The following is a 23,367-nucleotide window of genomic DNA, read 5'->3' as shown; positions in this document are numbered from 1 at the left end:
TCAAAATGCAGAGAAATTACCTCATTTGCTCTGTCAGACAACCATAACCGGCACATCTGGTAGTCTAGCTCCAGGTGGCTGTAACCGCTCTAGAGGTAGGAGGGGAAGAGCCTAGGGAGTGGACTTTTCAAGTGTGTTCATCTGTTTCATATCTTAGAGATGTGCCACCATTGGACGGACTTTCGTGTCAAAATAGCACAATTCCCAGAAAAGACGCTGACCACAGAAAACCAAGTTTGAAGACAGGCTAAATAAAAAGACCCTTGCCCTGAGCTGATGGCCTCTGCTGGATTGTGGCAAAAACTGAAAACATTAAGACCTATGGCTGCTAACTAAACCCATTATGGTATAACTTTTGAAAATCTAATGGAATAATATGCTGGATATGATATCCCTCTTTAAAAATTCCTACCAGGGGCTGGAGAGGTGGCTCTGGTTAAGTGTGCTTGCTGTTCAATCATAAGCACAGGGTTTAAATTCCATGATTATCTGGGGTGGCTCAGAACACCTGCAGTTCCAGCTCCAGTGATGCTGAAGCCTCTCCTGGCCTCCACAGGTACCAGCACACATTATACAGACAGGTGTACATGCCTAAATCAAATTAAAAACCCTAAAGTTTCCTTGCAGCCTCTCTCTCCGTTACAGGTGGGAACAGGCTTTGAGTGTGTTTTCCTCAGAGCCCAGGCCAGGGCTTGCACTTGTCTTAAAGCTCCGGATGTACTTTTCCTGTACAAGATGGACATACAGATCCAGTAGCAGGATACCTCTTTCAAAGCTGTGTGAGAATTGTGGGCTATCCTAGGATCTGTGAAATTTGCCATGCTGGTGGAGTCTGGACAGACATTGAACAAATCCTGACAAGCCTGTTACTGAGGAATTCAATTATTTGAGGAGACAGGCTCAACCTTTGAAATTCCTTGTACTCAGAAATGTCTGGTTCTGTGAAACATGAGAGTTTTTCTTCTTCTACACCTGGCTCCACACTTTTTCACTGACAAGAAATGTTCATGGTAGTGTGTCTGTAGCCCAGCACCTAGCCTATCCCAGGCAAGGAAAAGAACATGACATGCCCCTCAAAGCAAATCCTGAGTCCAAACTTCTGAAAAGACATTTGGCATTCACATGACCGAGTTGAAGAACCAGTATGTAACACATGGCTGATTCTTGTCTTAGGAACCACTCAGGCTAGAAAAATTGAGAGCTGTGCTTCCTACAAACTGAATCAAAGAACTTAAAAGATGAATATAGGGACTACATATAACTTCACAGAAGAAGAGCTTCTCCATGTTCTCTGTGTAGACCAGATTTGGAAATAGCAGCTTTTATATGACGTATAATGACCAAACTGCCAGATACTTCTCAGTCAAAGGAGTTTTAACCGCTTCCCCCACCTCCTCCTCATTTTGTTTTTAATAACGTAGGGACAGTGCAGGTTGTAATTACAACCATACCTGATTCAATACCCACTGGAGTCATGTTAATTTAGATTGTGAGGGAGGCGAGGGGACAGAGATTACATTACCAAAGATTCCCGCATAGCTACATAAGCTGAGGGTCCATAGCTAGAAAGATCCTGTCAGTCATCGGACAAGGGCACTAAGAAGGACCTCTCCAGATCTACAGTGGCTGTCAAGTCTGTGAGGAACCCACAGTGACCTCCAGGGCACTAGGAGGTATATCGCTGGACAGAGATGAGAACACAGTGCTAGTGCTAACCTGACCTGGTCAGTTTCCGGGTGAAGTTGAAACAGTATCTCCAGTTCACTCTAGTCTTTTTTTTTTTTTTTTTTTCGAGACAGGGTTTCTCTGTGTAGTTTTGGTGCCTGTCCTGGATCTCACTCTGTAGACCATGTTGGCCTCTCCAGTGATGGGATTAAAGGGGTATGCCACCACCGCCTGGCTAGTTGTCTGGCCTTATAAGGTACATCTTAAATTGCTCCCTAATCTACAGATTGGCTCCCACGAGGCATCCACGAGCAGCTGCCTCATTTGAGGCTGCTAACTATTCCAAACCAGTCATCCCTTCCCCAGCTCCCCTCCTTGTGCTGCTGCGGGCCTTCTGCTAGCCTCCTGACGAGGAGAGGGAATGGCCAGTCCTCCTGGAGTGGGCGTGACCTTGAGTCAGATGGCTGGTACAGAGCAAGTAGCGGTCTCCTGCTTCTCTCCCTTCCGAGGACCTGTCCATCTCTACCTTCTGTTCTGAACTTAATCCAGGTCTTTACACTTGAGGATGACCAGAGGCAAGAGGCAGGGCTCAGGCACCTTGAGGCCAGCACACAGTTGCCTGGGCATGTGCAGATACTGAAGGTGTGATCGCGCATTGCTCTACCCGTCTTTACAGTTCCTAGGGGGTGCTGGTACAGGCTCCCACTGTGATTCGTTTATAAATTACTGTGATTTTATGTATTAAAATGTTTGTAAAATAAAAATTTTTTAAAGATGCCTAATTGGACCACCCACGTAGCTCAGAGCAAAAAAATCAGGCTTTTAAGGCTATTGCTTTAACGTCAGCTAAGGTAGAATGATTTTATTTCACTATAGATGTGATAAATACAACATCTAGTAAAAGTCTAGTTCAGGCAGCTGCCAAGTAAATCTGGTGAGCTAATAGGCATTTAAGTATCTTTTCCCAATTATTTATTATTTACTATGTGTATGAGTGTTTTGCCTATTGTATGTCTGTATAACATGTGAGCAGTGTCCATGGAGGCCAGAAGAGGGTGTCAGATCTCCTGGGACTGGATTTACAGGCTGCTGTGAACTGCCCTGTGGGTGCTAGAACTCTGATCCTCTGGAAGAGGCCAGCTCTTAGCTGCTGAGTCTCTCCAGAGACTCAGCTTTCGTCTCCTTGGTGGTGGTGTCCTTCCTAATTTTCTTCCCATCCTGATCAAGCTAAATTTACCCTTTCTTTACACTTGTAACTATTGTGGGGTTGTCTGTTTCTTTCACATAACATTCTAGGGATGGGTCGGTACATGATCTTACCATGTAACCCTGGGTGACCTGTAACCTGCTATGCAGACCATGCTGGCCTGCGATGTGTGGATTTCCCCTCCTCACCTCTGCAGTGCTGGGTTGCAGTGTGTATTGCCCTGCCTGACTTTTCCACATATCTTTTTTTTTTTTTTAAAGATTTATTTATTATGTATACAGAAGAGGGCGCCAGATCTCATTACAGATGGTTGTGAGCCACCATGTGGTTGCTGGGAATTGAACTCAGGACCTCTGGAAGAGCAGTTGGTGCTCTTAACCCCTGAGCCATCTCTCCAGTCCCCACATATCTTTAAGATTAAGAACTGTAAGTTGTACCTCTCCAGACGCCTAGCATCCAGCAACAACTGGTCCTAAGAATTTTTTTTTTTTTTTTTTTTTAGACAGTTTCCTGTCCTGGAACTCACTCTGTAGACCAGGCTGGCCTTGAACTCACAGAGATCCACCTGCCTCTGCCTCCTGAGTGCTGGGATTAAAGACATGTGATACCACTGCCTGGCAGGTCCTAAGAATTTTAGTAATAGATTTTCAGTAAGTAAGCAAGGGAGGTAATTGCTGAGTGAGACAATTCCATTGGGTTCCAACATCCTGTAAATCTGTAGAGTAAGAAGATGCTATGTAATAATCATAAAATGAAACTAGTTGGTTCATCTTGGATCCACTGATGGAATGATGATGACTTTTGGTTTATTGAATCTTTAACACATGCCAGACAACGAGAGAAGAGTTACTGCACATTATCATATAATACCTACACTGATACCGGGTTCTGACAGACAGAAACAGTGAAACTGAGAGATTATAAATAAAGCTCCTCCCAATGACTCACAGAGAACTGTACTTCAAAACCAAGGCTACTTGACAACAGAGCCTACACTCACAACCATTTTCCCGCTGTGCTGTTACTTTGAAACAGGGTCTTGCTATGTCGCCCAACTTACCTTCAAGCTCAAACCTCCTGCCTCTGCCTCTGAAATGCTGGGGTTACAGCTATGTGCCACCATACTCAGCTCTAAAGAGTTCTTTAGAAAGGAAAAACTAGGGGCTGGAGAGATGGCTCAGAGGCTAACAGCACTAACTACTCTTCCAGGGAGCAGAGTTCAATTCCCAGCACTCACATGGTGGCTCACACCATCTGTACCTCCAGTTCCATAGGATCCAACACCCTCTTCTGGCCTCTCACACACATGGTACACAAACATACATACAGACAAAACATCCACACATATAAAATACAATTTTTAAAAATAAGAAGCAAAAACAAGGACGCTGATGGTTTAAAGTTCTCTCAATATAGTCTGAGGTTTCACAAAGGCCACCTCTTCTATTAAATAATAGAAAAAAAACTATCTGAGCCTGTGGCCATTGTGCTGGCTAGTTTTTATGTCAACTTGACACAAGCTAAGGTCATCTGGGAAGAAGGAATTGTTTTGGGTTTTGTTTTGTTTTGTTTTGTTTTGTTTTGTTTTGTTTGAGACAGAGTTTCTCGGTGTATCCCTGGCTGTCCTGGAACCTACTCTCGAACTCAGAGATCTACTTGCCTCTGCCTCCTGAGTACTGGGATTAAAGGCAGGAAGAAGAAATTTTAATGGAGAAAATGCCTCCATAGGATTGGCCTATAAGCAAGTCTATAGGACATTTTCTTGATTGATGATTGATGTGGAAGGGCTCAGCTCTCTGTGAGCGGTGCCATCCCTGGGCAGATGGTCCTGGATGGTGTAAAGAAGCAGACTAACCAAGCCATGGGGAGCAAGCCAGTAAGCAGCTCTCCTCCAGGGCCTCTGCATCAGCTCCTGCCTCCAGGTTCCTGCCTTGAGTTCCTACCCTGACTTCCCTAGACGATGAACTACAAGCTGTAACCTGAAATAAACCCTTTCCTCCTCGAGTTGCTTTTGGTCATGGTGTTTTATCACAGCAATAGAAACCCTGAAACAGACATCTACTCCATCCCTAGCATTTCATATTTAGGGGATCTGAGAGCTGTCTAGCTGAGTCTAGAACCTACCTCAAAGCTAGCTCTGAGCATATTTCCGCTGTCACTCAAGTGTCCTCGTGTTTTGTTGATGTCATCTGCACAAAGATCTTCCATGAGCACATATGTGAAATAGCATCCATCACTCATCCCACTTTTCAAAACTGATTTTTTTTTTTTTGTTTTTTCGTTTTTCAAGACAGGGTTTCTCTGTGTAGCTTTGTGCCTTTCCTGGAACTCACTCAATATCCCAGGCTGGCCTCGAACTCACAAAGATCCACCTGCCTCTGCCTCCTGAGTGCTGGGATTAAAGGCGTGCGCCACCACCGTACGGCTCAAAACTGATTTTATATACAGCCTTTATCTGTTGACTTACTTTCTGCCCTAGCATATAAGCATCATGAAAACAAATCATTTTTGCTATTTCTCTGGAGCCTACAGCAGTGTCTGGCATATAAAGTGCTTTAAAAATAGCCGGGCAGTGGTGGCGCATGCCTTTAATCCCAGCACACGGGAGGCAGAGGCAGGCGGATCTCTGTGAGTTCGAGGCCAGCCTGGTCTACAGAGCGAGATCCAGGTAAAGGCGCAAAGCTACACAGAGAAACCCTGTCTCGAAAAACCAAAAAAAAAAAAAAATAGTTGGGTTGGGGGGGCTGGAGAGATGGCTCAGAGGTTAAGAACACTGGCTGTTCTTCCAGAGGTCCTGAGTTCAATTCCCAGCACCCACATGGTGGGTCACAACCATCTGTAATGAGATCTGGCTCCCTCTTCTGGCCTACAGAAATACATGCAAACAGAACATTGTATACATAATAAATAAAAAAAAATAGTTGGGTTGGGCATGGTGGCGCACGCCTTTAATCTCAGTACTCACAAGGCAGAGGCAGGCAGATTTCTGTGAGTTTGAGGCCAGCCTGGTCTACAAAGCAAGTTCCAGCACTGTACATAGCCAGGACTGTGTAGAGAGATCCCATCTCAAATCCACCACACCCCAAGCCAAACAAAAAGTTGGATTAATGGGTAAAGGTTCCAAAGCATCGACTGTGGTGAGATCTTTAATGCTCTGAACTTTTTCAACCTTTGTTTTTGTATGAAGTTTCTTATACTTTTGATCTACTACATACTCCACTACTAAACATCAGTAACTAACTCTCTGATTTAAGCAACCTGAAGGGCAGGAACTCTGCATTAGTCTTCTGTCAATCTCCCCCAAGAACATATACCCATGTTCATCATGCACAGCGCAGGCTGCTATGGAGAATGGTAAGAGAGACAGTCAAGGCATTGTTGCTTAGTGCTTTATTCTCTGTGACTCCATCAGCAGGTGGAATGGAAGACGCCTCCTACTCTTACCCCTTGGGCAACCAAGGCATTATACTCCTTCACTGCCTGCTCTGTCTGGAGGACCCGCACATCAATGCCTTGTTTCTGGAGGTACTCCACAGTGGATGGAGGCACCTGGGAAGAAGGGGAAGAGATGAGTGAGAAGGGGGAAAGGGGCCTCAGAAACTTCTTTTCCTGTCATAAGGCAAGTGCATGTTACTGAATTAGACAGAGCACCTGTCACCTCTGTCACCCAGTGTGTCACCACTCAAAACTTGGCAGGGAGCCCCAGTGAGTTCCAGAAAAGCTCCCGAGCAGCTGGGGTACTACTGCAGCGCTTCAGAGTGTGTGTGCATGCATGAGGCCCTGAGTTTGCTCCCCAGCCCCAGGGTAGGAAGACCAAACCACTGTTGCGTTCCCAAATGTCTCACACTCACGCTTTAGCCCTTGGTGAAAAGGGAGGGGAATGCAGGACTTCGGACTGAGGCTTAGGTTGAAGCCCTTCTGGCAGTGGAATGGTGAGTAAGGAATCAAATTCAGTACACACTTCTGTGTTTATAAATCAAGGATAGTCGAGTCAAGCTCACAGGCTTGTTAAGAGAACCGAGTTAAGGTGCAAAAAATGTCTAACATAGTGCATATCCCATGCTGTGTAAATTTCTGAAGTTTAATCAGTGCAACTTAAGTCTAAAGTCAAACTTGCCAGGTGCCAAGCCACAAGACCTTCCACTAGCTTTTAAATGTGTTGAACCTTCCGGTTTCCTCTCCTGTAAAGCAGGGCTAACAATACTTAAATCACAGGGTTTGGATGAGGATGCCATTGACACTCTATATACTCTGCAACTCAAATGTCTTCTCAGAGTGCACAGTGGAGGCTGGTATGGAGAATGGACCACTCATAAGCAATCTCAATCTCTCTCAAGATTTATTTATTATGTATGCAAGTGTTCTACCTGCATGCAGGCAGACAGACCAGAAGAGGGCACTAGATCTAACTACAAATGGTTGTGAGCCACCATGTGGGTGCTGGGAATGGAACTCAGGACCTCTGGAAGAGCAGCCAGTGCCCTTAACATCTGAGCCATCTCTCCAGCCCAAGCAACCTCTCTTAAGGCACCATTTTGCTTACAGTATTTATCTGAAGTTATCTAGTTTTGGGTGTTTTAACTTAAGGAAAATTTATATTTATTTTATTATTTTATGTGTATGGTGTTTTGTCATGGACACTGAATGCAACCAGTGCACAGACATACGTGCAGGCAAAAAGATCTCTGTGAGTTTGAGGTCAGTCTAATACACATAGTAAGTGAGTTCAAGGATAGCCAGGGCTATACTGGGAGACCTCCACTCAAAAAACAAACAAACAAACAAATGGGATAGCATCTTTATAACTGTATTTATGAATAATTAAAGTATTTTCTACAGCTCAGACACTGTTCCAGGTGTTGAAGACACTGAGATAAACAAACAAATGGGATAGCATCTTTATAACTGTATTTATGAATAATTAAAGTATTTTCTACAGCTCAGACACTGTTCCAGGCATTGAAGACACTGAGATAAATAAGGTGAATGAGGTTTTGTTACCACCATCAATTGAAAAGCATGCTAGAGGGGGCTGGAGAGATGGTTCAGCCATTAAGAGCCCTTGTTGTTCTTGCAGAGGACCCTGGTTTGAGTCCTAATACCTATGTGAAATCTCACAAACATCTGTAACTCCCAGCCTGGCATCTGCCCTCTTTTGGCCTCCACTAGCCACATACATAGTGCAAAGATGTTCATGCAGATGAAACAACTACACAGAAAATAAAAATCAATAAATCTTTTTTTAGGCACACATATTTTAATTTTTTATTTAATTTCATGTGTATGGTGTTTTGCTGGCATGTATGTCTATGCACCACATTCATACCTAGTGCTTTTGCAGACCAGAAGAGGGTATCAGATTCCTGGAGATTGAGTTATAGATAGTTGTGAGCCATCATGTGGATCCTCTTCGAGTGTTCCTGTTGTGAGCCATTGTGTAGGTCCTCTGTAATGGTCTTAAGTGCTGAGTCATTGTGAGGTCCTCTGTAATGGTCTTAAGTGCTGAGTCACTGTGTATGTCCTCTGTAATAGTCTTAAGTGCTGAGTCATTGTGTAGGTCCTCTGTAATGGTCTTAAGTGCTGAGTCATTATGTAGGTTCTCTGTAATGGTCTTAAGTGCTGAGTCATTATGTAGGTTCTCTGTAATGGTCTTAAGTGCTGAGTCATCCCTTCAGGGCTGCTTCGTTCGTGCTAGAAGTAGAGGCATGAACGAAGCAGTAAGCTAGGCATAGTAGTTCATGCCTCTACTTCTGGCACTTAGATGGTAAAGGCAGGAGGATCACGCAAGTTCCAGGCCAGTCAGGGATACAGAGAAAGACTCTGTCAAACACTAAACAAAAATAAAAATGATAAAGAACTGGAGATGGAGCTCAAGGTAGAGTACTTGCCTAGCATGCAAGAAGCCCTGAGTTAATCCCTAGCATGGCATAAACTGTGTGATAGTGCATACTTATAATCCTAGCATTCAGGATGTAGGGGCAAGAGGCCCAAAGGTTCAAGGACCAAATATGTGCCTCCAATGTGCCTCTTAATGGCTTTTCAGCAAACAATGGACCCCATGTTTAAGAGGGGTTCTATAAGTACATCACCTACTGACACTGTTGCTGCCCTGTGAGCACACACATGTTCACACAGTGATAAAGAACAATGCACTGCTCAGAATGGATCCCTGCTGTTGACCAACACATGACTGACTGACTGGATAACTGCAGAGCATGAGAAATTCTGGAACTGAGAATTTGTGAGAGACAGCTGAAACACAATCAGGGTTGGGCAGACTTGGAAAGCCCCCATTCTGACAAAGTGGAGTAGTGCATGCTGCTGTGGAATATCTTTCTGTAAGCTGTGAATATGTGTCCCTCTGATTGGTTGATGAAATAAAGCTGCATTGGCCTATGGCAAGGCAGCTTAGAGGTAGGTGGGAAATCCAAGCAGATACACAGAAGAAACGGGAGAGAGAGAGAGAGAGAGAGAGAGAGAGAGACGCCAGTCGCCACCGCAGCTGAAGGAGAAGCAAGATGCCAACAGACCAGTAATGCCACAGCCACATGGCAACTTATAGATTAATAGAAATGGGTTAAGTTATAAGAGCTAGCTAGCAAAAAGCCTGCCATAGGCCATGCAATTGGTAATTAATAGTAAACCTCTGAATGATTATTTTATAAGCAACTGAAGGACCACAGAGCTGGACAGGAACTCGGGACTGGGACGGGGATGGGGACGGGCAGAACCTGAGAAACCTTCCAGCTACAGTATGCAGTCTTACTCATCCTAGGCCACTTTATTGCTCAGTAAAATGAGAAAACATGATATGTAGAGCTGAATTCCAATGAAGGAGGTATCTATGAAAGCTAAGGTCCAAGGGATAAATGTCTGTCCTCAGAAATGTTGTAGACAGCAGAACCTACCTTCAAGGCCTCACTCATTCCTCTGCCAATCACAAGAGTCTGCACACCCTTCTCAGCGACCTCCTTTACATCTGCAGGCTGCACCCCAGGAGAATGCTGGATATGGAAGAGAGAGCAGAAGGTACCAATTTTTCTTTACAACAGAATTACTTTTTTAATTTTTTATTTTGCCAGGCAATGGTGGTGCACGCCTTTAATTCCAGCACTTGGGAGGCAGACACAGGCAGATCTCTATGAATTCAAAGCCGGTCTGGTCTACAGAGCAGGTTCCAGGACAGCCAGGGCTATTACACAGAGAGACCCTGTCTCAAAAAACAAAAACAAAAAACAAAAAGCCAAAAACAAACAAAAAAAGATTTCAATTTAGGAAACAATTAAGAATGCTGGGCCTGGGAATGTAAAGAAACATAGAGAAGCCCTGCCCCCAAAATAAACAAATAAATAAATAATGATAAGGAAAGGTAAGCACAAGAGCCTCCATTCTCACATTATAGATAAGGAAACTGAAGCTCAGAAAAAAATACACAACTTGGTTAAGATGACCCAGCTGGCAAGTGGTAGAGCTGGGATTTGAACTCAGAGACACATCACTTCTGCTGTAATGAATGCTTTTTACTGAAGCTTGAACGAATGAAACATAATGGCAAATAGAGTCGGGCTAAGCCCAGCAAGTGGCCTATGTAAGTCCTATTTTTTCACAGGAAAATCTCCCTTTCCATCCCTCTCCTCTCCCTCCAATGGAGCTAAGGGCAGAGGCAGGCAGATCTCTGTGAGGTCAAGGCCAGCCTAGTCTACAGAGCAGTTGCAGGACAGCCAGAGCTACAGAGTGAGACCCTGTCTCGAAAAAACCAAAACAATGACAACAAAAGAGCCCGTGTTTCTTTTTTAGAGGAGCCAGCCTTGAGTTCCAGCACCCACATGGAGGCTCACAACTGTCTGTAACTCCAGTCCCAGGGAACCCAATGCCTTCTTCTGGTGTCTATGGATACTGCATGCAAGGGTTGCACAGACATACATGCAGGCAAAACACCTATGCAGACTTAATAAAATAAAAATTAAATAAGAAAAGTGTTTGTGATTTAAACTTGTTTACGGGTTTTTATCTTATGTGTAAGTGTTCTGCCTATCTGAGTATCTATGTACCATGTGCACGTCTAGTGTCTACGGAGGTCAGAAAGGAGTGTCAGATCCCCTAGAAATGGAGTTACAGCTATCGTGAGCCACCGTGTGGGTACTTAAACTCAAAAACAGGTCTCCTAGAAGAGAAAGAAGTGCTCTTAACTTCTGAGATATCTCTTCAGCCCCAGATTGTAATGTTTGAAAATTATTTAAAAATTGTAAAAGGTAAAACTGGAAAAGGAACATACTCACATGATTACAACTATTGATTAGAGACTATAAAGGATTGGATCCGACGCTCTTCTTAGTCCCACACTCTGTGATCAATCCTAGATCACCCTGAACTTAATAAACATTATTTAAAGAATTTCTTTATTTTCTGGAGCTATGACCGCAGTGAACGTTTACTAGAATTACAGATCAGGATTGGAGAACTTCACCTTCCTTAAATAAATGCATTTATGTGAATTATTGGGCAGTTACTTCATTTAGCAAAGACTAGCAACTGTTTTGAATAAAGCCACAATCCCCAAACTCTTAGGGCTCACGTTGTTTCATGATAGTAACTAGAAAGAGTGCTAGATAGTGCTAGAAATGCAGTGAAAGGCTGTAAGGAGTACAGAACTATAGTCCTCTGGAGATTCGGACTGGAGCTAGCTGAAGCCGGTCAGAGTTGCTTGATCAGTGGAAGGCATGTGATGAATTCAGCTGCTGCTGCTGCTGCTGCTGCTGCTGTCCTGCAGGGCCCACAGTGTCTGTACTAAGCAATAAAAGATAACAGCAGGGACCTATGGATCCAGGCACTGGCAGTAATTACTCCTGGCTCTTGTGGAGACCTGGAATTGGAGCATCGCACTGTTATCGAGGCATCTTCAACCTGCCCTCAGCTCCTGTTTGCTTCCAGGTCCTCAAGGCAACCAGGCACTCATTGAGCATGGCTCTGTTCTTTAGTGAGAGGCTTTTATCACACAGCCGAGGGCTGTAAAGCTGAGTTGTTTTTTCTTGGGGGAAGCTATTAATTGTAGAACAGTGTCTTGACTGCTACCCATTAGAGCAGCCAGACAAGAGGATTGCATCCTTTGTGGCTCAGAAATTTTATGATCAAGTTGAAAAGGAAACATGCCTAAATTAAACTTTCAAAGAATCATTTCCTTCTACCAAAATTACAGGCTTGTGAATGGATAGTAGGAGTACTATTAGCTGGCTGCACTGTGGTAAAAGCAGACTCTGCGAGGGAAGGTTCAAGATTGCTGGGATCTATCCCCTGTGGATACTGTCTGAGGGGAGATTACAATTGCTGGACTCTATCCCCTGGAGATACTGTCTGAGGGAAGGTTACAGATTGCTGGGATCTATCCCCTGGAGATACTGTCTGAGGGAAGGTTCAAGATTGCTGGACTCTGTCCCCTGGAGATACTGTCTGAGTTGTAATCTCAATGCCCCTCGCCTGAATGAACAGCTTCTCTACTGATCTCTTATTCTACCAGGGCACTGGCTGCTTTTCTGCCACAGTACGCTGAAACTTCTGATAGCGGTTCTCCGCAGTGATTTTAGCCTCCCTCATTCCAGCCTTGGGCCACAGGAGCCCTGAACTTCATTTTAAACAACCCTCCCATGATCCCACTAATAAGGGGAGGCTGAAAATGGTCTTCTGTTGCATGCCTGCCCATGACCAGCACTCTCAAGAATGGGAGGTCCTGTGGGGCAGTGCATAAGATTCAGAACCAAGCCGGGCGGTGGTGGCGCATGCCTTTAATCCCAGCACTCGGGAGGCAGAGACCGGCGGATCTCTGTGAGTTCGAGGCCAGCCTGGGCTACCAAGTGAGTTCCAGGAAAGGCGCAAAGCTACACAGAGAAACCCTGTCTCGAAAAACCAAAAAAAAAAAAAGATTCAGAACCAAACTGTACCAGGTCTAAATCCTGCACCTGTGATACAGGGTTGACAAGGCCCACATACAGCTTTGTTTTAAGGGCAAACTACATGTCAGGAAGGATCTGGAACACCCAATGCCCACTTCTCATTTCAAGGTGTGTGTCTAGGTCTCTTTCCTCTCAACCAAGCCAGTAGCCTGATCTGGCCTAGAATTTTGCCCCTTAAGGACTGAATTCCCAACAACAAAAAATTAGTCATTGCCAGAAGCTGGAGGTGCGGGATGGAGAAAGTGGTATTGGCTGCTCATGGTTGTGGGGGTTCTTTTGGGGGATAATAAATATATCTTGGGATTACTATTATAGTAACTGTACAAGCTTATGAATATAATTGGAATTTTGGGTCTGTTACATTACATTGTGTAGTTTATTGGGTGTGTATGGGTGTTTTGCCTACATGTATGTCTGTGCACCATGTGATTGCCTGATGCTAGAGGAGGCCAGAAGAGTGTGTTAGACACCCTGAAACTGAAGTTACAGATGAGTTGCCATGTGAGTCCTGGGGATCGAATCCAGGTCTTCTGGAAGATTAGCCAGTATTCTTAACTGCTGAGCCATCTTTTCAGCCTTACATTAGGATAAGTTTAATGGTAATGAATATACTCAGCAGAGAAGAGGGAGACCTTGGCTGTTTAGGAGGTTGGAAGTTACTTGGTCAGCCTCCTGGAGTGTCAACTAATCTAATCACCAGAGTCTTACCTCAGTTCCCGTTTCTCTCCAATCCCAAGCCCGACTGCCTCCTGGCCATACTTTGCAATCCTTATAGGTTAAGGTAGAGCCTTGTACTTTCATTTGCCCCCAAGAGAGGGAAGCAATTTTAGGGGAAGCCATAGGTAACTGAGCTGAAATCTGAAATTAAAAGAAAAAGATGCTAAGTCAGCCACGAAGGAAAGTTGAAACCACTCTAAAATTCAGAGATAGATGCCCCAATTCTCCACACGGTACCCTTCTCTAACAAGATCCTTACCCCATTGTGAATACAGGTCTTTACTGAGCACTTCTCTAAGACATAGACATTATTCTTGGGATCCAGAATTGTGAAAGCATGGAGAGCAGAGATGACAATTATTCTGAAGACTCCAGAGGTAAACCTCAGGATAAAGTCTGAAAGTGTAGATTTAGCAGGGTGTGGTGGTGCATGCCTTTATCCCAGCTATGGGAAGGCAGAGGTAAGTGGATCTCTGTGAGTTTGAGGCTGCCCTGCTCTACAAAGTGAGTTCTAGGACAGCCAAGGCTGTTACACAGAAAAACCCTGTCTCAAAAAACAAACATGGAGCTGGAGAGATGGCTCATCAGTTAAGAGCACAGGCTGCTCTTCTAGAGGTCCTGAGTTCAATTCCCAGCAACCACATGGTGGCTCACAATCATCTATAATGAGATCTGATGCCCTCTTCTGGCATAAAGGTGTACATGCAGATTGAGCACTCATCCATAAAATAATAAATCTTTAAAAAAATTAAAACAACAAAACCAACAAAAACAAAACAAAATAATAAAGTGAAAGAAAAACTCAACACCTTGATTTTGAAAATAAAACAGTTGTCTCTAGAAATAAAATTAAAGACCTACCATAAACTGCTAAGTGCTTATTCATACAAACTACTGAATTTCAGATTAATGCAGCTCCCAGGAAGTCCCCATCCACATTCTGTAGGCACCGAAGTTCAACTAAAAGCAAATAGGCTTCCTGTGACTGTAGAGTAAGCAGCAAGTGATTGGCAAACTAGGCAGGGACCAAAATTCTCTAAGTTGGAAAGAAGGCTGGAAAGAGAGCTCAGTCAGTAAAGCGCTTGATGTGCTCGAGGACCTGAGCTAGATCACTAGCACCTTTGTAAAACAAAACAAAATCAAAACTCAGACATGGGGCTGGAGAGATGGCTCAGCGGTTAAGAGCACTGCCTGCTCTTCCTGAGGTCCTGAGTTCAATTCCCAGCAACCACATGGTGGCTCACAACCATCTGTAATGAGATCTGGCGCCCTCTTCTGGCCTGCAGACAGAACACTATATACATAATAAATAAACATTAAAAAAAACAAAACCAAACAACAACAACAAAAAAAACCAGACATGACTGCACACACCATGTTGGGGAGGCAGAGACAGGAGGATCCTATGGATTTGCTGGTCACTCAATCTAGCTGAATCTTCAGGTTCTAGATTCAGTGAGAAACCCTTTCTCAAAAAAATAAAGTGGAGAGCAATTGGAGGCTCTAATGCTCACATGTATAGCACACACTAATATATATATATATATATATATATATATATATATATATATATATATATCACACAAAAGATAAAATTCACACAAGGTGACACAGTCACAGAGGCTTGTATAAACTCTCCACATTTCCCAAGTAGACCAGAAACCATGAGCCTATATTCCAAAGACCTGGGTAGCTTAATTCACGGGAACATTACAAGCTGATAATGCCTACATACATGAACAAAGAGAAGCACATGGAATAAGAGGTAAGCAGATATAAAAACAAGTGGGATTTTTAATTAATCCTTCAGTGCACACTTGGATCCATTAGTAGTACACAAAACTCTTGCTGTCTCAAGGCGTATGAATATTGAATTAATTTATGGCTGAATACTAAACTATACAGACATAGAGGAAACCCCTAGAAAACCAGTCTTTACAGGAGGATTTCTTGGTTCAAGTCCAGCCTGATCTGTGGAGTGAGTTCCAAGATAGCCAGGGTTACATAGAGAAACCCTGTCTCAAAACACCAAAAAAAAAAAAAAAAAAAAAAAAAGCGGGGCAGTGGTGGAGCATGGCTTTAATCCCAGTGGGAGGCTGAGGCAGATGGACCTCTGAGTTCAAAGCCAGCCTGGTCTACAAAGTGAGTTCCAGGAGAGCCAGGGCTATACAGAGAAACCCTGTGCTGAAAACAAAAAACACAAACCAACAAACATAAAAACAGCCTTTAAAATAAAAACAAGATGAATCAAAATATAGGGCTGAACTGGTATTCTAGTGGCTATACACTATAGGGAATCAGAAATAATAGCTTTAGTATTGTGGTTTGAATGTCTTCCAACTTTTTGTGATTTAATTGTAGCAGGTATTTTGGTTTTGGATGTATCAAAACATGATTTCTCTGTGTAGCCCTTGAATTCACAGAGATCCACCTACCTCTGCCTCCTGAGTGCTAGGATTAAAGGTGTGGGCCACCACTGTCCCAGCTAATTATAGCAGTTTTAAGCGGTTTTTAATTTGTTCTATTATTCATTTATTTAATTTTTTAATTTTAGACAATGTTTCTCTAGTGTGAGAAACCCTGTCCTGGAACTCTTATGTGGACCAGGCTGGCCTGGAACTCACAGAGAACCACCTGCCTTTGCCTCCCAAAAGGAAGGAATTTGCCACCACACCAGGCTTGTTTGTTTCGAGGCAGGATCTAGGGAATCTCAACTGGCCTTGAACTCATTATGTAGCTGAGGATGACCTTTATTTTCTGATCCTCCTACCTCTACCTCCTAAGTGCTCGGATTATAGGCTTCTATGACCATATCCAGTATATTCTGTAGTATTGGGGTTCAAACCCAAGGCTTTCTACAAGCGAGGCAATCACTCTACCCTTGTTTTTCTTTGAGATAGGATCTTATGTTTATGTAGTTCAGGGTAGTCTCTAACTAGTGATCCACTTGCTGGATAAGAGGTGGGGCTTCACAGAATTGATAAGGCTATAGCTATGAGAGCTCTGCCCTTATGTGTTTCCATTTTTATTTTTAAAATAAACTTTATCATAAAACTTGCATATGAATAAAACATCACACACCAAAATTCTGGTGTACTATTATTGCGGGAGTAAGTTGTTCCTGTAAGAAAGTTCCTTACAAAAGGAGGAGTTTGACCTCTTTTTATTTTTTAAATTTTATTTTTGTGTACAATCGTGCCTGTGAGCTTGTTTGCACATGAAGAGTGTGGATGCCCACGGAGGCCAGATGAGGCTGTTGGATCCCTGGGGGCTGGAGTTATGAGCAATTGTGAGCTGTCCTATGTGAGTGCCGGAAACTGAACTTAGGTCTTCTAGAAGAACAGCAGTCGCTCTTAACCACTGAGCCATCTCTTTGCCCCAACCCTCTTTTCTTGCCTTCTCTTTGCTCTCCTACCATATAATGGAAAACCACAAAATGATGCAGCAAGAAAGCCCTTTCTAGGGCTGCTTCTTAATCTTGGGCTTTACAGCTTCCAGAATTGTAAGAAATACATTTCTGTTCAGTTATAATGCCTAGCCTCAGGTCATCTGATTATCACAGTATAAAACAGGTTACGTCACTTAGTATAATCAAATGATCCAACACCTAAAACTTTCAAGACTTCCTTTATTATCTAAAATGTCCAGGTTTTTTTTTTTTTTTTTTTTTTTTTTTTTTTTTTTTTTTTTTTTTTTTTGGTTTTTCGAGACAGGGTTTCTCTGTGTAGCTTTGCGCCTTTCCTGGAACTCACTTTGTAGACCAGGCTGGCCTCGAACTCACAGAGATCCGCCTGCCTCTGCCTCCCGAGTGCTGGGATTAAAGGCGTGCGCCACCACCGCCCGGCTAAAATGTCCAGTTTTCAACAAAATATTATGACATTAAAAAAAAAACCCAAAAAGTGTAAATACTCTCAGTCAAGTAAATGTACCTGAGTGTCCTCAGATTTGTGATTCCAAATTTAATAAAAGTATGATGACAATGATTCAGTTGACACATAGTCTCAATAAAGTGACACTCTGACCAAGCATCACGTGGACAGTCTAGCACTGTTATGGTTCTGATGTGGTTGGTTTGTGCCGCCTGTCAGTGACATGTCCGGATGAACGGAGGCCTTTCAGAGGGAATTGATGCCAGCAGCTCTGATGGCTGGGTGAGAAAAGAGCACCAGCAATTCCGGCCTCCAGACCTGAGTCTGATGCCTGGAACCCATAAAGAACAGAACTGACTCCTGAAGTTGCTCTGACTTCCTCATACGTGCCGTGGCACATGCCCCCATTCACACACAGTGACTAAGAAACAGGGGATACGATGGCTCGGTGAGGAAAGGTACCACCACCCAACTGCTGGCCGAGTTCTAGCTCCAGGACCTTTATGGTAGAAGAGAACTGACTCCTGAAAGCTGACCTCTCATCTCCACACATCCACCTCCCAACCCAAACAAATACTAAAAGTAATAAACTGAGAAATACGAAATTGTTTTCAGAGCCCCACATATCCTTTTATTTAGAATATTCTATTACTTCATTATGTTTGAGACCAGTGTTATTTGTCAAAAACTATGAAAAAGGGGATCAATGTCTTTGTCATGAGACTGGTAAGTTTTCAAGAGTGTAGGTTACTATAAAGTAGGTCAGCTTCTGCCAGGCGGTGGTGGCACACGCCTTTAATCCCAGCACTCAGGTGGCAGAGCCAGGCGGATCTCTATGAGTTCGAGGCCAGCCTGGTCTACAGATCGAGATCCAGGACAGGCACCAAAACTACACAGAGAAACCCTGTCTCGAAAAAAGAAAACCAAAAAAGTAGGTCAGCTTCTTCTCTCCCTTTTTGGCACATGCTAGATTCCAGTTCTGCTCTCACGCCATATATAAACATCATGGGGTGCTCACCAGGAACTGAGCAGTTGCTGAGCACACATGCAGAGGTCAGGGAAAAGCTGTGAGACTGGGTACTCTCTTTCACCACGTGGGCTCTGGGGACTGAACTCAGTCCTCAGGCTTGCCCATGAGTCACCTCACCAGCCCCAAGTAAGCTTCGTTATAACTACCCGTCTCATGAGTTCTGTTATAGCAACAGCAGACAGATCATACAAACGGTAAATGCAGCCGATAGGGGTTTGTAATGGTCAGGGTCCTCCAGAAAAATAGAAGCAGGAGATTACATATATACTAAGTTTATAGTATTTATTTATATATTTGGTTTTTCAACACAAGGTTTCTCTGTGTAACAGTCCTGGCTGTTCTGGAACTTGCTCTGTAGACCAGGCTAGCTTCGAACTCACAGAGCTCTACCTACTTCTACCTCTCAAGTGCTGGGACTAAAGGCATGCGCCGTCAAGCCCAGCCAAAATTTCTTTTTTAAAGTCAGGGTCTCAAGTAGCTCAGGATGGCTTCAAACTCACTGTGTAGCCAAGGATGGCCTGGAGCTTCTGATTCTCCTGCTGCCACTTCTCTAGCGCTGGGATTACAAGTGTGTGCCTCCATCACCACCCTTGGGGTGTTATATTAAAGGTTGAAGGAAATGGCTCACACAATAGGAGGGGTTGGCAAATTCAAAACAAGCAGAATATGCTGGCTGGTTGTAACTTCTAGGGGAAGAGTGGTTGCAGTGTCAAGGACTCATTTCTTCTTCATTAAGAAAACATTAGTTTGCTTTTAGGCTTTTCTTAATGGATCATCCTAATTGGATGAGGCCCACTCAGAGAACCAAGGACAATCTTATTTAAGTCAAGGGATCGTGGGTGTTAGCTACATCTACAAAGTAACTTCATAGCAACACCTATGGTAGTCTCTGATCAGGTAACTGGACACCAGACCACACTGAAGTGTGAAGTCAACATAAAGCAAACGATCCCAATTCATTCTTTTTTACAAGAGGAACATATGGTTTGTTTACTGTCCTACTGCAGCTCTCTCTCATGTGTTACTAGGCTGTATAACCTGCGCTTCCTGTAACCATGCAGATGGGAATAAGAGTTTCAGTGAGTAAAATTAAAATGGCCATTGTTAACTACGGAAAATCACAGGACAGCCAGAGCAGGTCCTAGAGAAGAAAGTCATTCAAAGACATTCTCCCCTTATTTATATTCATTTTAGAATCCATGAGTGTTGAGCTCTCTCCTTGACTTAGCCAACCTTGAAAGAGAAAAACTGGTATGTTTATCTTTGGCCACCCTGAGGCTGAACAACTTCTACATTCCTGAGATGTCCAGTCATGATACCATTACAGGCAAATTTCTCTTTTAAATTGTGGGTTTCTTTTTGTCATAAAAACCAGTCATGCCCTGAACAGCAGCCAGTCAGTGTGTTCCTACAGTTGAGGAGACTTTTGTATGAATATAACCCTTAGTCCCAGCTGAGAGTAAGTCTTCACCACCAGGTACATCAGCAAAGTTGAAATACAGGAGGTTCTGGAGCTACTAGTGTGTAGATGGTAAGCAGCTAAAATTCTTGTGGAGACCACCCAGATGGCCTTGTCAGGAGGCCACAGTGAGGAGAAATGACAATAACTGAGGAGGAGCTGTTTCACTCCATGTTTGGGACTCTGCTGGGGCATGGGCCCATGATCCAATCGTTGTCAATTTCCCACTTCTCTCTGCTAAAAGTACATAACCTCCAGTAAAGACAACTGCAAAGCCATACTTTTACTCAATACCATTTAACTACTAATGCAATTTTGCTACTTCCATTTCTAAACAGTCATTACAAAATACGTAACCGAGAAGGTAAGTATACTGCTTTGAATACTGTGCTAGGCAGACAAATTTAAAATACACGACTCCTGTTTTTGAGGCCATATAGTGCACTATAGAAGAGAAAATATACACATTTTCCCAGGCATAGTGGGGCACTCCTTTAACACTGTTACTTGGGAGGCAGACGTAGGCAGAGCTCTGTGAGTTCAAGGCCAGCTTACTTCACACAGCAAGTTTCAGAATAGCCAGGGCTACATAGAAGGATCCTGCCTCATTAAACATACAACAAAAACCAAATAAATAAATAATCAAAGTAGTTTTTCCCTTTTTCATAAATATAATTTTTTAAAACTTAAAAGGCTGAGGGGTTGGAGATTTAGCTCAGTGGTAGAACACTTGCCTAGCAAGCACAAGGCCCTGGGTTCAGTCCTCAACTCCGGAAAATAAAAATTTTAAAGGGAAAATTTTAAAACACCTTAAAAGGCTGAGCATGATGGTGTGTGCCTTCAATCTCAGCAGCTAGCAGAGGCAGGACAACTGAGGCCAGCTAGGGCTACATAGTGAGACCCTGTTAAAAAAAATTAACTTGTTTTTGTGGTACGTATGTGTAAGTGCACACCATGTTTATGTGGAAGTTAGAACTGCTTCTGTCCTGCCACCTTGTGGGGTCCTAGGATGGAATTCACGTAGTCAGCCTCTACCCGCTGAGCTGTCCCCATGAAAACCTTTTTTTTTGTTTTTTTTTTTGAGACAGGGTTTCTCTGTGTAACAGTCCTGGCTGTCCACATTGTAGACCAGGCTGGCCTCGAACTCACAGAAATCTGCCTGCCTCTGCCTCTCAAGTGCTGGGATTAAAGGCGTGTGCCACCACCACTTGGCTCCCAAGAAAACGTTTGAGAAGCAGCACAATGAATTATGGGATATAGTAAATTGGTATGAGCAGAGGATGTCTGTATCTGTACCTTGAGGAATGTGCTATGGTCTCTAACACAAAATACCACAGGTGGCTTAAATGATAGAACTTTCTTTTCCCACTTCGGAAAGCTAGAATAGAAGATTAAGATGCCAGCAAGGTTAGTTCCTGGTGAGACCTCTTTATGGCTTGCAAATGGACACCATGCTATGATCTCACATGGCCCTTTCTATAACCATGTACACTCCAGTGCTGCTTCCTATCCTTTGTTTAAAAAAAAAAGATTTATCTTTATTTATGTGTATGTGCATATGCCTGCATGATTATAAGTGCACTACCTGTATGCAGGAGCCAAAAGAGGCCAGTAGGGGGCACTGGATCCTTTGGAACTAGAGTTTCGGATGGTTTTTGAGACGCCTTGTGGGTGCTGGGAACCCAACCTGGGTCTTCTACAAGAGCATTAAGCACTCTTCTCTGATGAGCCATCTCTGTAGCTCCTTTCTGTAGGGCGAGGAGGAAGCCGGAAGCCAAGTGAGTGATATTCTGAATGAACGCACAGCCATTAAAAGGATCAAGGCCTCAGACTCATGGGAAATGGCCTAGCCTTCGTTCCTTATCCAAGTACAAGTATTTACAGATGATTGAAGAGTGTGTACAAAAACTAGCAACTGTAGCTTCCTTCCCCTTTCTTCCTGTTTTCCTACGGAGATTAGCTGACACCCATCCCAACGCCGTACATAATAAACACACGGAGGTTCAGAATTGTTGAGGCAGTTGGTGCTGCTTCCTTAGCGTGAGCACCACCCAGCTGATGCCAGCTTTTCTGTGCTCTTGTACATAACACTTCAGTTTTACTGTCCCTTCTCCAACCCCTTGCCATCCCCAGTCAGGTTTCTAGATCCAAGCCACAAGCTTCTCTGCACCTCTCCCTTTTTGTTTTTTTGAAGTCATGACTGGATCAGAACTTGGACAGAAACTTGTGATATAGACCACTCTGGCCTAGAGCTCATAGAGATCCTCCTGCCTCTGTCTCCTGAGCTCTGGGATTAAAGGTTTGTACCACCATGCTTCTTCTTCTTCTTCTTCTTCTTCTTCTTCTTCTTCTTATTATTATTATTATTATTATTAATTTTATGTGTATGGATGTTTTGCCTGCATGCATTTCTGTGTACCATGCACATGCCTGGTGCCTACAGAGAATAGAAAAAGGGGTCAGAGCCCCTGCAACTGGAGTTACAGACAGTTGTGAGCTGCCATGTGGGTGCTGGGAATCAAACCAGGTCCTCTGGAAGAGCAGCCAGAGCTCTTATCCACTGAGGCATCTCTTCAGCCCCCATTTTACATTTACATTATATCAAACATTACAAAGATGTTAAAGTCATTCTGGTTTGAAATTACTGTTTAAAAATCCATCCTCATAACTCAAAAGCCAATGTGTAAAATATATCCTAATAGTAACAGTATCAATATGAACAATGAACAAATTTAGGAATAATATGCAAGGGGCACACTACAATTTTCTGACATGGTAAGTCATATTGTAAGGTTGAGTGAGTAGTTTTTGTTTTTTGTTTTTTTGTTTTTTGAGACAGGGTTTCTCTGTGTAGCTTTGTGCCTTTCCTGGATCTCGCTCTGTAGACCAGGCTGGCCTCGAAGTCACAAAGATCTGCCTGCCTCTGCCTCCCGAGTGCTGGGATTAAAGGCGTGAGCCACCACCGCCCGGCTAAGGTTGAGTAGCTTTAAGAGAGTTGAGATTGGAACGTAGTTCCATCAGACAATCCTCTCACCACACTGTCTTGATACTAGAAACAGTCTTCCTCAGCAAGTAGGTTGAACTGCCTCTCACCTCCATTCCCTCTGCACTACAGACAGGTGCTGCTTTCCTCTTCCACTCAGTTGATAAAATGCTAATGAAGGATTACAGCGCTTCCTTACTTGCTACTCTTTGTTTTGAGAGTTTCTCTGTGGAGCCCTGGCTGGCCTTGAACTCACAGAGATCCGCCTGTCTCTGCCTCCCTAGAGTGATTAAAGATGTGTACCACCATAGCCTGGCACATGCTTCTCTTGTAGGAATTTCACATCCTCTAATTCTTCAACCATCTCACTTATTTAGTCTCTTGTTGGGAATGAAATTGTTTCTTCCTGAATTTCTTACTTAGTAATTTCTCTTAGAGAGAAACTATAACAATTGATGTTCCAAAAATTATTTACCTATCCACTCTATGT

The 23,367-nt window shown here is 43.5% G+C and overlaps 1 protein-coding gene and 1 long non-coding RNA gene across 8 annotated transcripts in view; one reads left to right on the top strand and one right to left on the bottom strand.

Moving 5' to 3' along the window:
* Positions 1-6,247: 6,247 nt before the first annotated feature.
* Positions 6,248-23,367, bottom strand: part of Aamdc (adipogenesis associated Mth938 domain containing) — a 31,271-nt gene continuing 14,151 nt past the window's right edge. For 6 of the 7 annotated variants that reach the window (XM_052714833.1, XM_052714836.1, XM_052714835.1 and 3 more), the window contains 3 exons: positions 13,528-13,677; positions 9,781-9,876; positions 6,248-6,421 (listed from right to left, as the gene is read on the bottom strand). In XM_052714833.1, coding sequence (XP_052570793.1) covers positions 6,281-6,421; positions 9,781-9,876; positions 13,528-13,677 — 387 coding nt within the window. In that variant the 3' untranslated portion in view covers positions 6,248-6,280. Of the gene's footprint in view, positions 6,422-9,780; positions 9,877-13,527; positions 13,678-21,479; positions 21,621-23,367 lie in introns of those variants that run through there. The other variant, XM_052714839.1, reaches the window with a different exon arrangement.
* Positions 15,573-17,519, top strand: LOC128095663 (uncharacterized). Its single transcript, XR_008213288.1, has 2 exons — positions 15,573-17,184; positions 17,394-17,519. It is a non-coding gene; the product is annotated as an uncharacterized LOC128095663 (long non-coding RNA).

Source organism: Peromyscus californicus, unplaced genomic scaffold, assembly GCF_007827085.1.
Source record: "Peromyscus californicus insignis strain IS unplaced genomic scaffold, ASM782708v3 Scaffold_4__1_contigs__length_199733344, whole genome shotgun sequence".
NCBI classification, from domain to species: domain Eukaryota; kingdom Metazoa; phylum Chordata; class Mammalia; order Rodentia; family Cricetidae; genus Peromyscus; species Peromyscus californicus.
This window is presented reverse-complemented; position numbering and strand designations above follow the sequence as displayed.